The sequence below is a fragment of the Stylophora pistillata genome, chromosome 3 (genome assembly GCF_964205215.1).
Source record: "Stylophora pistillata chromosome 3, jaStyPist1.2, whole genome shotgun sequence".
NCBI classification, from domain to species: Eukaryota; Metazoa; Cnidaria; class Anthozoa; order Scleractinia; family Pocilloporidae; genus Stylophora; species Stylophora pistillata.
The window spans coordinates 27,674,506-27,691,725 of NC_142521.1; the positions used below are offsets into that span (position 1 = coordinate 27,674,506).

Here is a 17,220-nt window from a genome sequence, read left to right on the forward strand (position 1 = left end):
GCTTACTAAATATTTGGACCTTGAAAGTGGGCGCTTATTCGAAGATGGGCCCTTAACAAACTTTTATCATTTTCAGCAAGAAGTAAGTTTATTTTGCAACAAAACAATGAATTATGAATTCAGAGATTGTTCACCAATGAAGAAACGACTAACAATACTCCTCTTGTGATCTTCAAATTTTTTTTTCCTTTTTTTGTGGGGGGGGGGGTGGAGGAATTTTTCGAGGTTGGGTGCTTAATCGAATAAATACAGTTATGTCCGGCAGTCATTCGGTTTTCGTGGCCCTTGATCACGCAACTGGTAGTCACATAATAACTTTTCTGCTTTTGGACTTCCCTTTGGCTTTGCATCAACGGACTACAATTTCTCACGCGTTAATCGATTTGACTTTTTCGTGACACTTAATTGTCTAAGAGTCACGCACTATATGGAGAACATATGTAGTACACCACTTCTTATGCCTTTGGAGTTGCCTTTCTGACGGAGGGTGCGTTCACCGCATGATTATCAGTTTCGCGAGGTCACGTAACCGTTAGCTGGGGCCTGGTCGTCACACAATACTTAAGTATACAAAGCAGTCCGCTGCCCTTTTTCAGTTCTTAACCACGAAACGATCCGAGGGACTTGCCGTCACACAACATCTTTGCAGTTTGATTTGTAAGATTCACAATCATTTTCAAGACTGTAGTTCAAGGTGGCGGCATTTTCTTCTTTATTCTCAGGTTGTTCATCATCAGTATCATCTTCGTAATCTTTATGCAACTGACGTATAAATGTATATAGCTTTACTGTCACGGAGCTGGCTGCTCGAATTTGTTTTCCGTATCGCTGCATCAGCTTCCAAACATCACCTGAGGACAAATTACTAATTTTAAATACCAAAAATGAAGAAAAATTTAAAAGGCAATGCTTTTAGGAGATGGGGTATAATACACTTTATAACAGCACTTACATCACCTGGCAATTTTTCCGATAAAGTGCACGTGAAGAATGCTTATTTCACCGTACTTCAGGACTCATTTTCAACAGGTTCGTAACTGACATTTTGTTACAAGACAAACTTCAAGATTTACCTGGCGAAAGGTACCTTTTTTTTATGTTGTACAAAGTAACCAAAACCGGTTATCAAAAGTTCACGCAATTCTCGCACTTCTCTTGAATATGATTCCCACTTACCAACTGTTAATTTTCGTTCTGTGATAAACGAATGGATACTGAGAAGATCTTCCGCTAATTCCTGAAAGAAATAGAGAGGTGTCGGGGAGTCATTCTGAACATCAAATACGAGAACTCCGGGCACAAATTGCTTACAATCACCAACGTTTGCCCCCTTTAGCTTTTTCTCCTACTTCCATCGATAACTCCATAGTATTCGATGGCTCTCTTAAAATCCCTTTTTTCCTGATAAGAAATCCCGAGACTTCCATAAATCTAACCGGCGTTCTCTCGCGCCTCGTAATCTTTGGTCGAATTTCGCATTAAACATAGAATAACCGTTTAACGTGGCTCAAGACTATTTCACTACACATTTTTTCCTCATTCAATGAAAGCAAATCACTAAAAATACGACTGTAAAGTGAAACCATATGGTCTGTTAGCATTTTCCGTGATTCTCACAATGACTTTGCAATCTCATTGCCACTTCTCGAGTCGCAACTTACAGCATCTCCAAACGTGAAATAAACCACGTCCCTAGACCCGGTAGCACACGCCATCATTTGAATTAAACCTGAAGACATTACAAAAAGACATACTTTAGGACCTTCACACTGCCATTGTCAATAACAGCGTAGTTGTAAGGAGAAATTACCTACTGATCATACCTTGGATTGAAAGGGTTAATGAAGAAATAAAAAAATGACCGAACAAACCTTTGACTCTAGGATCGCCTCCAAAGGCGCCACAGCCCCAGTTTCCTACGAAGAGAGGAGAAACGTAAGTTTAACAGCTACTGTGTTGACTGCATCATAAATTTGATTTCCCTTTGGGAGTCAAAAGTGAAACGGGATTGCGTTGGTTTGTCTTCAACACTCTCCGCGCCATTCGTCACGAATAGTCGCCTCACCCTATCAACCAATCAGTAACCTGGTCAACCGCGTTTTCCCGCGGTTTTGACTTTGAGTTTTTATTGGCTGGTATAATAGTTTTTTCCACTGTTCTGTTTGGCAGTTGTGACTATTCAAGTTGAGGTTTTGCGACACTCATTCGAAACGCGTTTTAAAGGTTCGTAGACGTATCTCTCACTTTCCAACAAAACTGATTACGCAGAATAATTTGAAATGCCTTATCACATGACTTCTATGTAGTAAATCTACAGGATGCAAGCCTCGACGTATTTCTAAACTTACGAACATGTCTGCTATAGCTGTATTCGTCTCACCTGTGGCAATCGCTGGAAGATATTTCCGTTCTACGGGGGAGTAAAACCCACAGTACGCCTGTAGGAGAAAAGTGTTATGTCATACGTCAATAAAAGACTGAAGACTCTGGAAGACAATTTTCTCTCGAAAGTTGGAAATGAGAACTAGCAAACTTGCGGAGAAGGAAGATCGAGTAGTCCTGGTTCGAGTCCTATCTGGGTCACTGTACCTTGTCCAGTTCTCTCTTGAGTAGACCATCTTGAAACTGATCGGTATAACAGCGAAATACTTGTGCATCTATGGCCACGATCTTAGAGTGCCGTCTTCCCCAAGAATCCCTAAAAAAAACGAGAGAGAGCGAAAAATACGTTGGCACAAAATAACTTCAAAGTTGTAGGAAAACAGTTAGAACTCTGGAATGCGAAATATAGATGTTAGTACTAATTGATCTGTTCTTTATTTCTTTCTCTTTTTGTTTCTAATTTATCAAGGCCAGCAAAAAGTGAAATCCGAGACTCGTAAAACGCCTAGCCCCCTGTTTGAAAAAGCCATGATCGGCGACGAAACATATATTTTAACCACACGTCATTGCGACTGACCATTACAAGGTGTTGGCGATGACTGGGAAATGTTGCGTTCGAGTTCCGATACTCTCTTTTGCCTCCTTTTTTTCAGGGGAATATATCAGCGCTTACATTGCAATATTTTTTAAACGACAACGATGATACACAGACCTTCTCCGCTCACATCATAATTTTGAGCAACTCTGGCAACCGTTTGCCCGAGACCTTCGCTTATGAAAACAAATCCCAGACTTTGCGAGCTATGGAGTGAAGAAATATGAGAAATTCTAGATACTTGTGACTTGAGATCTTCAACAGCAGCACTCAGATACCTTGTTGTTCTATCGCTATGGTTACCAGCCCATCTAAACGTGTGCGCATATCCCGTGTAATCACTGTAACGCTCTGCGCCTAAAATACAAAGTGCTTATTAATCGTGCGAACAAAGACTAGTCCCAACTGAAGGATAACGTAAACTAGAACAGAAGGTTTTTGACTCTCTGAATCACTGCTCAAAAAGGCGTAAGGCGCCAGAGCAAGTTTGAATTGAGTGTCACTAACTGAGATAAAGTGCTTTTCGATTGATGGTCGTAAAACAAAAATCAAAGTAATCAAAACGGCCAATCAGAAGAAAGGAAAAATAACTTAGATAGCCAATGGAAATTCAAAGTAAAAATCACCAAACTGCCTGAAGCGCTGAAAAATGCGTGCGACCAAGTGTATGATTGGCATCTGATTGGTTGAGAGATTGGCGCGAATTTTGTAGATCAATCACACAGAATAGTAAAGCAAAACTAAAGTACATTCAAAACTCGCGCCAGCCTCCTTTCCAATTAGACGTAAACTAAAGCCAAGAGAACTTGGTCACTCGTGTGTTTCCGCGCTTGAGGTACTACGCTTGTTTTAAATTAGATTCTGGCATTGGCTCCTCCGCCCCGATTGGCCCTTATGATTTCTCTGCTTCTGGCTTTGCGACACTAAAGTAAAAACACCACAAGTTTAAGCAAAAACGCTTGCAAGCCATGGGATGCATTAGTATTCGGATTCACTACCCAAAAGTATACTGAACCAGCACTGAGAGCCACGTTCATACGACGGCCACCGCGTCCAGAAAATTTGCGCGCAGTTGGTAAATAACTAGTCGTATTTAACAGGTCGGTATATACCGGGGTCTGTTATGTTATCGTGCTCAGCCTTTACTTAATTACCTGTTATAATGAGACACTCATTGTTATCAAGCCGCTCGCAAAACAGCCGTGAAAGTATCAGTTCAGGACATATAAGAAAGCGTATTTCTTCTTGGACACAACCCTGTAACAAAACCGGATCACTTTGATTTAGAAATAAAAAATTGTCGAAGGTGTCTACTAGTTTGAAGAGTAAATATATATCGCTGAGAAGTTAACTCAACCAGTCAGTAAAAGCTCACCTCGCCTATAACACCTCCACCAATGTACTTGTTTGCAAAATCAACCTTAAACGAAATGAAAAGACGCACACATGAGTTACTTATCGGTCATCAAAGACGATAATGAAGGACAGGAACGAAAACAGTCGCATCTTTCCTTTACGGCTATCTTGTGGACAGACAAAAATGGCCGTTGTAAAGGAGTGGCTGTATGGGGAGCTGGAGTGGGGATGCAATTTTTTGGGGGCTGTATTTTTTTATTTTTTTTTTTTTTTTTGATCAAGAGTAGACCTTTCGTTTTTTTTAAGTCCTCAAATATTATCAAACTAAACAACACTCAAGACATGCGGATAGTGCAATAAAACAAACTCAGTTTTTAAGGTATATGTTGCTACACTGTTTGTCAGTTGATTTGGTGAGGTTACATTTCGCCTCTTAGGACGAACCTTGGTGGCCATTCCGTTTCTATGGGTGTGGCCGTTGTAGAAAGCTTAAATAAAAGTGCATATAAACACAGTCCGGGAAATAAAATGTGGACTTCACAAGTGAGTGGTTTGCCGTCAGTTGCAGTTTACTTTCATAACACAAACCTGAAGAAATCCCGTTCCGTTGTCTTCAATTGTACCACTAGTGGAGACGTGAAGTTTTCCAAACAGCGTATTACATCTGAAAAAGCAACATTTTTGGAAATGAGTTAATAATGATGGCATAATAATGATGGGACACCTTAAGGTTTTCACTGGTTCAATAACAAATCTGAAGATGGGAACTCACGTTATCAACAAAAAAAAAGAAAAGACTGAGGATGCTTCGACAATCTTGACGCGACCACGTTTCAAATCAACCACAGTTAAATATCAATTTGGAACATATGAAACTTCTGCAGAATATTTTAGGAGGATTTAGGCGTTCTGAAACCAGAAAGGACAGTGTGTGGAAGCACCGTGCAGACAGAAAGCATTTTTTGCCATTCATTGCAAAAATGGGAGATATTATTGCAAAGTTCTGAACTTTCTGGTAGTTGTTCATAAAGGTACAAAACTGCTACCTATCGATCAGACACACTGATTAAGTCTTTTACTGCTAAGTTAAATCAGTTTAAGAGGCAATCTTTACAAACTGATTGACTTGCTCCGATATTTCTTTCCCGCAAGACATTTTGTAACTACCTTGACTACCCACTGTTCAAAGTCTTCGTTGAAAATTATTTACCATACATTTTGAGCGCACTGTCAGTTATAATTACCAATGCAAGATTACAAACGAAAGAATTACTTCGATACAAAACCAAATTCTCAAGACTAGCTCACAAAGAAATCTATGGCCACCGGTTAGGAGATTTTGGCGAGCGAGCGCCTCGTATTTTCTTGATGAAAGTTACAGCTACCGTCTTTGCCTTCAAAACAAGGATGGCTAAGTAAAAAAGATATCTCTACCAAGGGGGCGAGTGATGATTAAAAGGAAGGAAGGGGTAGGGGGTGGGGCAATAGCAAAAATTTCGTCTTTCCTGGCCCCTCCCCACACCGTCTACTTCAACTCTAATTCCAACAGGGCCGTCCGGATAAACGATTGCGAGCTCGTAACGCTGACTTGTCTTAAAAAGACGCCCGCACTTCATGTTAGTTACGACTAACACATTTAGCTTAATAACGATATTTACCTTTCCCAGTCAGGCATGTCAGAAGATTCCACAACCTGTCTTTGAAAAGTAATAGTTCCCTTAGGCACTGTGGAAGAGAAATTAATAATAACACTTACAGAGGAATTTAAGCTGATTTAGTACTGATTTATCTAAAAGGCATGGCCTATAGGAATCGATATACAGAATGGCTGCTTTGTTTTTCCAGCCCCTCGTGGTTATTTCAGGCAGCCATTAACCTTCATTTCTTCAACGTCCTCACTCCGGGCAGATATTTGAACTTTTAAAGATTGGTTCGTTTAAATTCCCGAGCCCCCGGGCCAAAATTGCGTTCAAATGCTCTACCAAGCACAATTTTGTAGTTAACGATTCTTTGAGTGATTTTGGTGCCACTGTTGAGTTTTTCTCTTGTGAACATCAATCTTCGTTGTGAAAACTTACTTCTGAACCATCTTCTTAGAAAAGCGGACTTCTTACCTCCAAAGCCGGCGAAACACTTAGCAATTTTATATGCAGATCGCGGCGATCGGAGAAAATCGCCAGGTGTGATCGTTGCAGCGATTGCAATTTTCGGCGATTGCCACGATCGGCTTATAAAATCGCGATATCTGGCATGTCCGACATCTTCGATTTCCGTCGTCGATCAAACTCGCCGCGCGAATCTGAGCAAGGCAAGGTTACAATTCCCCACCACGGGACACGGACAACAGTCCAATAGGCCATTTTACAGTTGTGTACTTAGTTGCCAAGCCTTTGATTTAGAGTGAGGCTGAAGGTGACCTTGTCATGATAGAGACCTGTATCTAGTTAGCATGATAACAAAGTGATTTACATTTGAAAGGCAGCAAGGTTTGTATCATAACAAGGTCACCCTCAGCCTCACTCCCATTTAAAGGCTTGGCAACCAAGCACGCAACTGTAAAATGGACTATTAATGCCCGTGGGTTGTCCAGGAGGGATGCTTCAAATTAATCGCTGCATTAGCGCAAGAGCAAAACTAGGACTGTCTGTCTGTAGTGGTTCCTATATACTGAATACATAAGAAAAGCTGTCAAAAAAAAGATAGTAGGTTAACAAGGTGGTAGTGTTAATCACTTACTCTCCTTGATGATTCTCTTGAAGTAATGAAAGATGGCCTGAAGTTTTTCTGTTTTGACTGAATTTGTTCCTCCCTTCCCGCCTTGAAATAATCTTAAATACAGACAGAGAGATAAGAAGAAAGAAGAAAGTCTTAAGCACTCTAGACAACAAACGTGTCTAGTTACAATGATAAGGTTGAGATCGGACATCAGCATTATCAGGCGCCTCTGGCAGCCGCTTCAGTCCATGTAACGATCTCACCTCCCCACCCATCCCACCTCAGGGGAGGACATCCACCACACAGTAATCTCGTGCGTGGGAAATTAACGTCTCCTGCCCCAACCCTGCAGGAGACGGGACCTACGGTTTATTCGTCTTTATCCGAGAAGACTAGAATATCTATCCATTTCTTGATATTATAGAAAGGTAGTAAATTCTCCTCAGTTATTTTAAGACCATGAGTATTGGTTCGGCCGGATCAATACTCATGGTCTTACTCTGAGATGTATCAAAGAACTATTTTTCTCCAAAATGGTTGAAATAGCAGCCGGGTAGTGGTCAGATCTACTTGCTTGTGATGAGCTAAGTGCGAGGGGAATTTTTTTTAAGGGGTGGGGGAGGGGAGGGGAGGGGAGGGTGAGGAGGGAGGTGCACCATGCTTGCTTTCTCCTCAAATTTTGAAAAAGTTTCTTTCTAACCAACCATCTTGAGTGTGGTATATGCAGTTAGAGTTTAATTTTTTAAGCTTTCCTTATCTTAAATAATTCAATACACTCCCTATTAAAGTAAAAAGCCAAATGGTATTTTTTTTTTTTTTTTTAAAATGACAGGAACAACTTACCTATTAAAATTTATATCTGGAAATGACGAATATTCGGAGTGTTTGTAAGAGTTGCGTCTTGGAAATGTACAAAAGAATGCATTGGCCAACAGACAGGCAGCCTGTAACATAATAGTTCATTGTATATCACTTGTGAAGAAACAGCCAAAGTACTTTTACTCTTACCAAATAATATTAATCACAGTCAGAAATATCTTTAAAATCCTTCCACAAAAAATTATTCTGACCTGCTCTTGGCTCATTGTTATACTGTGATTCTGTTGCCGTTTTAAAAGAGGAATGGCCTGCAAATAAAATTTTCAAAAGGAAAATGAAATTGGCTACAGCTCTTAAAAAAAAGAACTAAGTGATCCAGGTACTCTCATAAAAAAAGTTCTGATTGAAACTGCATAGTGTTCATAAACTGTCTTCAAGTCTGTTTCTAACAAACAGACACAGAAAACTGACAGATGCTTCATATTAGTTTGTAGGTGACCTTGTTACTAGGTGAAAAAAAAAAAAGAAAATTAACAATGTTGCATCAGATTTTCCAATGAAAAATATTTTCAAACCTGTGTACACAAAGTGGGAAGTTGAAGAGTAAGAGACACCATTTCTGGTAATGTCTTGCTGAAAAATTCATTTCTTTGGCTGACATCCAGTACCTGAAACAAATACTCACTGAATGGAACACAGAAAGCACAGGAAAAAGACTGTTATATCATCAGACAACGATTTACATTGTCCTGGTTGGTGGTTTCTCTCAGCAATTAGATTTTAGGCTACGGACAACCATTCTCTATCTCAATGGTAATTGAAAAAGCATTTTGGCAACTAACTTTGAGTCCAAGTGACCAAACTGACTACACGCCTTCATCTGTCATAGTGCAAATTGTGATATTTTCATTACTTTATGTTCATGGTCTAAAGTTATACTGACATAATCATTTCTTCTCAGTATTAAGCTCTAAGACATCATGCAAATTGATAAAATGATTGCCAACAAGCTTTCTTCTTCTTCAGGCAACTGAATTTTAAGTTTTGGGGAACAATAAATGATTTAAGGTGACCTTTTGAAAAATATGGAACTGGCAGCAGCACTTTGTATGGAATCTGTGTCTCTACAGGATAAATACTGTTATCCATCAATAAGGAACCTACATGCCACTGAACCTAGAGTAAGCAGGCAACTATGGCCTAGTCTGGTCTGGTTTTAATATTTACCTCATTAAAGTAGCTGTGTAGAGCTTCAAAGTTCCACCTCTTGGAGTAGTGAGCATTGTACTTTAAAATTGCATCCTTAGGACAAAAAAAGAGGGAAACAGAAAAAAAATCAACTACTTATAGATCACACTGCTTCTTAAGTTGTTAGTTTCTAAGAAACTGTGATGCTATATCAGTAAGTATAAGTACCATTCGCTCTGATGAAGGGCTAATGCTTGGAATGTCAGCTTTTTAACTCTTTACGGTGGCCAATTTACAATTTCAACTTAGTTGATATTACCAAATTACAGTATTACAAGATAATTTGGTTTCACTGAGTTGGTAAATGTAAATTGGTCACCATAAAGAGTTTCACAAAAATGCATCCACACTCTGATGTCTGTATAATCATTCTAAGTAGTCTGCAGCCTTCCCCCACTTCTAGTCAGTTTGGAAAACCACTGACAACACTCCAGAACAAAAATTGCTCTTTTAAATCAGCCCTCTTTATCCCATGGTATCAACAAATATTCTCTTGTTTTATTCTTGTTTTTTACATTATTGTATTCCCACCAGTAGTAGTATATATAGCTCCATCTTTCTGTTTATACCAAAAACAACTGGCAGTTCCTCTATTCACTCTGACTTAAGGAACTCAGCCTCAAGAAATATTAGCATTTTTATTTAATGGAATCCATTAAATAAAAATGCTAATATTTCTTGAGGCTGAGTTCCTTAAGTCAGAGTGAATAGAGGAACTGCCAGTTGTTTTTGGTATAAACAGAAAGATGGAGCTATATATACTACTACTGGTGGGAATACAATAATGTAAAAAACAAGAATAAAACAAGAGAATATTTGTTGATACCATGGGATAAAGAGGGCTGATTTAAAAGAGCAATTTTTGTTCTGGAGTGTTGTCAGTGGTTTTCCAAACTGACTAGAAGTGGGGGAAGGCTGCAGACTACTTAGAATGATTATACAGACATCAGAGTGTGGATGCATTTTTGTCATTTCTTTCTACATTACAAAAGTGTTCAGAGAGCCAAAAGTGCCAGAAATTTCTGAGATATATCCCAGAGCTGGGTCAACTCCTGTTAATTCCTTTCATCTTGCATTCAAATGCACCTGAGTGGGAATTTCTGACACTTCTTTGGTTTTTCTTAATGTGCTTGTTTTGTAGAGTCTTCTTTTGTAGAGATCTGGACCCTGTTCTAATCTATACATACACACAGTTTATGCTAAATTTCCTTTTATTTGACATTCATCTTGTTTTAGGATCTTACCTGTAGTTCAACTGAGTTTGTGATTGATCCTAATAACGTTGCTTCAATTAGCTCCCATCTATTCTGAATAATTTTCTTTTCACAATTCTGAAGGAAAAAAAAAAACAAGTTAAGGTTTTATTTTAGCCTGAGTTACCATTACAAACTGGGAATTATTAAGCCTTTCACTCCAACCGTCTGACATCTTATCTTCTCGACAAATTGCAGCCTGAACATTTTCTTCTGCTCAAGTGCAATTTCTACAATTTTGGCACTGAATTTCTCTATCAGCTAAAAGTTAACAAATTTCTCAATTTTAAATTTATTGCTTATCCAGCAACATGGCTACTGCTTAACCAAGGACAAATAATTATTTCCTTTTTTCAATCTATCCCTTCAGATACTACTCTTAGCCAAATAATTAAATGAAATGTACAAGCAAAGAGTATTGCAAGAGTAATGTTTTAGTCCATAACACGTTATCCAAACTACCCACACGGTTGCTCTGACATAAAGTTAAATTACCTTGACGAGGTTTCTAAAATACTATTTGCAGACTGAAGCTCAAAGAAACATCGACTGATCACTGCTGATTTCACAGTATTAAAAAATATATCTATTTCCTCTGGTAGTTTTCTTTGAAAATACTTGTTATAATCATAATTGATCACTTTTCTAACTCTCCCTCACTTACAAGTATGCTTTGCTATATACTTATATTGTAAGGAGAAATTAGACAATGATCACCTGTCCTGGGTAAAGGTTTTCTCTTGAGCAAGGCATCCTTACATGGTTTTTATCCCATCTGTCTCTAGAAGAAAATCATGAAAACAATTTGATTATTAATCATTATGAGTGAAAAAACAAATTAGGAGTACAATGAACTCTTTTAAAGGGGGATCTACGTGTTGCAAGCTGAATAAAAGAAGGGAAATCCATGGCTAATTGATTTAGCTATAATTAATTTAACAATAATCAATTGCTATAATGAAGAAAAAAGGGTTTTAGACTGCATGGCTGTCATCTTGAAATTTTTAGGCAAAGAAATAGTTAAAACTAAATTATTTAATATACACTTAAGATAACAAAGTTTAATTGTAAAAAAGCTTGAGAATGGAGATCAGATTTCTCAAATCAAATAAAAAAAATTACCTGTAGTTTTTGTGAGAGGGTTTGGGAGGTTCAACAAAATCAGTTGAAAGAGAGGGCTGAAAAATACAATTATAGTAAGTTAGGAAAAAATGAATAAATAAAAACTCCCACATGCTCATGGTATCACATAGCAAAAGGTCTTTTTCTATCATGTAAACTGCAGTGTTTTATAAACGATTACAAGCCCAGAGAATAACCATAACTGTAGGCTTGTAAAATTTGAAAACTTTTTTACATGTGTTTGATATCGCCAATTAGCTGCTAACATGTCCCTTGTCTTTTGTGCCTCAAATTTTCTCAAATCAAGGCATTCTATGAATTTAAAATTATGCTTATTGTTTACTTTTTGTAATAATTTAAAACTCTTTGAGCCTAATTGCCCACACACTTAATGACTTTTTTCTGTGGATTTTGAATCCTTCTTTTTACGATCATTAATTAAGTTGACTTTTCTTGTCATTTAAGACCTATGGTGTTTATATAATAAACAATTAAAATAATACATAAGCAGATAATGGAATTTCTCTTCTCATGTTCAACTGGATAACTTAGCAATACTTGTTAGATATCAAGTTGAGCACTTGGAGAGAAATTCAATATCTACATACACCCACCTATCATTCTCTATTTATCAATGGCCAAGAAAGAGTTTACTTACTCTGACTAATACTGTGTGGTCAGGTTGTGGATCTAGTGGTGGTAATGGTGGGGAACATGAAGGAATCCTGTTCAAGCTTTCAAGAGGAGATCCCTGCAGGTGAGAGTAAAATGACAAACTTGGTTGTCAGAACAATCTTTTATACCATAGTTTAAAAGTTGATTGAAATTCAAATTAAATATCTGCATTTACATGCACAGATCATTCCTAAGTTTCATCTGACAGAAAATCTTTACTGAAAACCCTACAAATGTACTAGTTATTGTGTATGCTGTACTCGCAGCTACAACTACCAGGGCTCAACACTAGTGGTAGCCAACTAGCCACAGACCATCTCGCACATCTTACTACCCTTCAATATCCGCGTTGCCCACAAACCCATCACCACACTACATCAGTTACTAACCAATGTTAAAGACAAAGACGAACCGAGGAACAGACAGGGAGCGATTTATAAGATCAATTGTTCCGACTGCCAAGCCTCCTACATCGGTGAGACTGGCAGAAACCTCACAACAAGACTGACTGAACACAGACGGGCGACGAGGAAAGGTGATGTCAGCAATCACATTGCTGAACACCATCGACTTACCAACCACAACATTGACTGGGACTCTGCGCAATGCCTAACCTACAGCACTGACTATTTTCAACGACTGACTCTGGAAAGCTGGTTTACTAACTTAGAACAGACTCCCTAAACAGATGTCAACAACTACCCGCTCCATACAAACGACTCATTCACGACATAAACATCACAAACGACCGAAAAAGAACGACCTAACTTTACCGACAGATCGAAACAGACCAAACACGACCAACTTACGTCACTTGAGTCTTACAGCCAATAACATCACGGCAAAACCAACCGATCATTTCACACGAACTGGAAGAAGAACATTCTACTGACAACAATCATTCACTTGACTCTGATGATGACTTCCGCACAGGTTGTCGAAACGTCAGTCACTACCACCGACAACAGTCCTTCTCAGGACTACACTCACCCGGACGATCAGACTACACCTTCACATAGTTTAGTAACTACTAAGAGTAGAAATTTGGTGTTGAATCAAGGTAACAACTTCTACCTGATAAGTTTAATTATTCTCAACACCTGTTTGTTGAACACTATACAGATATTATGGGAAGAAGTTACATGTTGATCACTTCTGGGAGTTTTTTAAGGGTTGAAAGGGACCAATGCTTGAATTATTCTTTGAATCACAAACCGCAGTAAGCTATCAATTGTGTTATTCTATAATTAAATTTGATAGCCAATTAAAAAGCAAAATGTTTCTTTTTTTGGAGTAAATTCCTCCTTTAAAATAAAAAAGATGACATTTACACTGATTGTCATCAGAAAAGGGATATTAATTTACCAAATTCCAACTATCCAAGGTACACATAATTACATGTACTCTAAACTTACTCCTGAAACAAATCTCTCAGTGGCCTGAATGGATGGTATCTCTACTGGAGCAGGCACAGGGCTAGGTGAACTGAAAAAAAAATTAATTATTTTCAATGTACGGATTAACTGGTGCACTTGCATGTACAGTACATTTTCTTAAACAAGGACACTTAGAAATCAAAAGCAAATCAGAGGTCAGAGTTGAAACAGTTAGAGATTTAACGCTTTGACCCCTTAGAGGTGACCAGCATCTAATTTCTCATTACAATATCACCCCTGAATCAAATATTAAGGTCAGGAGAATAAAGGAAATGATCACCAACTGAAGAAGCTCTTGATTATTAAACAAATTCTCCTTGTCAGCACCTTAGGAAATGTATAGAGAATAGTATGGAGAATATGCATACTGATGTCAGGGGTTGAGTGTTTACGATAACTATTCTGAGGCCCATTTCTCAAAAGTCTTGGTAACTTATGGGACTGAAGCTATTATCTTAAAATCAAAATTTTAAGAATAGAAGAGCAGGTTGTGGCACCCAAACCAGACCATTTTGTTTTGTTAGTTGATAAATTTATTGTATAATTTTCAAAACTTTTTAAAACCCCATCTTGAATAAAAACAGAACAGTGTAACGGGCCTGTTAAGTTACCTGAACCATCCTGAAAAGGGCCCAAGAGTACCTTTTCAGTATTTTGGTGACTTACCAGAAACATTAGCTACACCATTCAATCTTCATGTATTTATTTCTTGATATGAGTGAGCCGGGCACTAAAACTAATATTTGACTGTTACAATTATTAATACTAACTCTGTGAACATTAAAGGAGAATCGTCAAAGCCGACGAGGTTGTCATCATTATCACTTAATTCATCTTTGCTTCCACCTTCAACAACCATGTCTGAACTTGCTGTAGATGTTACTGAAGTACACACTGTGTTTGAAGCACCCCTAAAAGATGGGGAGAGTTGTTCATCATCAAACATAGCAAGTACACTGCTTATTATTTCTGGACAAGCAAACACATGTACCTTTGTGGGACACTGTAGATTGAAACTAACATAACTGCATAGCGTATATGTGCACGATCCTTCGCAGTAAAGCACTATTTGAGCAATAGTGAAAATCAGACCTGAAAAAGATTTCAGGCCTGTACGGGATTCGAACCACTGACCTCTGCGATACTAGTGCAGCGCTCTACCAATTGAGCTAACAAGCCAACTGGGAGCAGGCCATCAAATTAATTCGACATAAACCCGTAGATGATCAATGAAACAACAACAAATAACTGCATAGCCTTTATGAGCACCTGTTATATGAGAATAAGCTGGAAACTCCAAAATCAGTTTAAAAAAAAAGGTAGACAAATTTTCAACTGTCTCTTCCCTTACTTCCCTGAATATGCACCCACCCCCCCCTTGGCCATAATTTCACACAAGCACTCCCCCCCTCCCTTACTTTATAGTAGAGATACAAGGAAAACTTGTTTCTATTGCCTCTCTATTTATAACTTTTTGAGCTTCACCTAAACTGAAATTAGGAGTATAGTTTCTTTTCCATTTCCAGTTATTTCTATCTCTATTTGCCTGCAAAGTTCCTTCACCTGTATTATCTTTTGTTTTGATTATTGTCCTTATTGCTGAGCTATCTTAATACACCCCTCTCAATAAAGGGCCCTCCTTCCCATAAGTGGCCCCCCCCCCTCTAAGTAAAAATTTAAAAAAAAAACCTAGGCATACTTGGGGAGACACCTCTAGACTACAAGCAGTCCCTCCTTTTTGGTGAAGTTTGTCACGAAAGAAAAAAAGTTGTTGAAAAAAGTGATTTTTTTTTTCACTTATTTTTTTTGGCACATGCAATAGACTTCACTGAAAAGGAGGGACTGCTTGTAGTCTAGAACACCTCTGCTATAGCAAAACTAAAATCTCAGAGCTAAATTACAACAACAACAATTTATCACTTATAGAGCGCTATTTACAATGACAGATCAACAGCGCTTTACAATCAATCCTAACCCGCCCATCCCACCCCAGGGGAGGACATCCATCACACAGTAATCTCATGCGTGGGAAATTAACGTCTCCTACCCCTAACCCTGTAGGAGACGGGACCTCCATTTATTCGTCCCTATCCGAGAAGACTAGAATATCTAACCATTTCTTGATGTTATAGAAAGGTAGCATATTCTTCTCAATTATTTTAAGACCTTGAGTGTTGGTCCGGCCGGGGCTCGAACCCTCGACCTCCCACACAACAGTTCAGCGCTCTATCCATTGAGCTAACCAGGAGAAGTAGAGATGTAAAGCAGACAAAGATAAGAACTCAAAGAGTGACCAGCATCTAATTACCACTTACAGTAATACTGCTAAATGGCCAAGCTAAGTAGCTTTGATGGTTAGAGGAATACTCCTTGTCAGTACCAAAGGAAATGCAAGAAAAGTGGATGCTGGTGTTGGGATGTGAAAGGATAAAGTATTGAACAGACATACCTCCTTTTCTCTGCAGCATCAGCCAGAAGAGCCCTTTTCTTTCTAAGATCTCCTTCCTGATCATTGACCATCTCTAATGGAGATGAACTGTGTTGGATGTTTTCCATTGGGAGCTCTTCTTTCCCGTCTTGTAGGGGCAGAAAAGCAATTAAATGTAGGGTTAGTGATGTGGACAGCTCAAAGTTCGCAGTTTAAGTGGCAAAAATAAATAAAATAAAACAATACTGTAAAAACATTCGCGACAAAGTCTAAAACTAGGAAATTGCAGAGTTTCCTTGAAAATCAGCGAGGAGATCATCGCTAAGATAACACGTAGAGACTGACTCAAGAGAAAACCTAAAAAAATTGAATGTATCTCGCCTCCCTTAGAACTTAGCTTACACGAACGCCATTTGAGTACCGCGAAAGCTCAAAATATCATTTAATTTAATTAACTGACCGATAATAGCTGTCGTAGACAATGCGTTTGTTTGATCATTCATTCGATTATTCTTGATAGCCTTCATTTTGCCTCCAACTAATGTGGATTCCTGTACATGAATGGACGATTTCTGTTCATTTCTGTACCTACCGGCCAATTTGTTTTTAGATCACTGTGCTTTCATGTCGCCATCAGAGGCACGGAAAGAAGAGAACGAATATTGATTGTAACTCATTAATCATTCATTTTAGCTATCTCAGCCCTACCAGAGGACACGTTTGGGTTCGTTTGAAAACTGCTATGTACACCCAAAAAAAAAAAATTCTAAAAAGACACTCGAAAACATCTGATTGCTATTATGTGTTTGTGGCCGAAAGAAAAGGATTATTCAGATCGACAAAAACAAATCTTAGAGTGAAGCTCCTGAGAAAAAGGTATCTTGATTTAGATCGATAAGAAATGAGAATTACCTAGGAGGTGAAGGGGCACCTTTGACATCATGGTCCGATGTCTTTTGAAACTCTCCTCGATGCTGGATTGTTTGAGCCGTTTACGCTTTCGATCCGCATTAAACTTAATGCTCATTATTCCTGCTAAGGTTCCAATGCATGAAGAGTAGGAACTAGTTGATTTGGCCCGCTGTCAAGGCATAACTGTCAAAAGATTCAAGAACAATTAACATGAAATACGAAACTTGTACCCGAAAAAACTAAACTCCTCTTTCGGGTCGATGCCTTCTTGGCCTGGAT

At 38.5% G+C, this 17,220-nt stretch overlaps 1 protein-coding gene across 1 annotated transcript; it reads right to left on the minus strand.

The window, feature by feature from the left end:
• Positions 1 to 492: 492 nt before the first annotated feature.
• Positions 493 to 17,193, minus strand: LOC111329817 (poly(ADP-ribose) glycohydrolase). Its single transcript, XM_088754826.1, has 24 exons — positions 16,942 to 17,193; positions 16,051 to 16,177; positions 14,372 to 14,512; positions 13,581 to 13,650; positions 12,149 to 12,241; positions 11,491 to 11,546; positions 11,086 to 11,149; positions 10,360 to 10,446; positions 9,095 to 9,169; positions 8,443 to 8,535; positions 8,119 to 8,175; positions 7,892 to 7,992; positions 7,070 to 7,161; positions 5,992 to 6,058; positions 4,922 to 4,997; positions 4,353 to 4,397; positions 4,132 to 4,234; positions 3,256 to 3,334; positions 2,590 to 2,698; positions 2,381 to 2,438; positions 1,872 to 1,916; positions 1,662 to 1,729; positions 1,177 to 1,237; positions 493 to 851 (listed from the first exon to the last, which is right to left on the minus strand). The coding sequence occupies exons 1-24, from the start codon at positions 17,054 to 17,056 to the stop codon at positions 631 to 633; spliced, it is 2,103 nt and encodes a 700-aa protein (XP_088610952.1). The 5' UTR covers positions 17,057 to 17,193; the 3' UTR covers positions 493 to 630.
• Between the last annotated feature and the right edge of the window lie 27 nt (positions 17,194 to 17,220).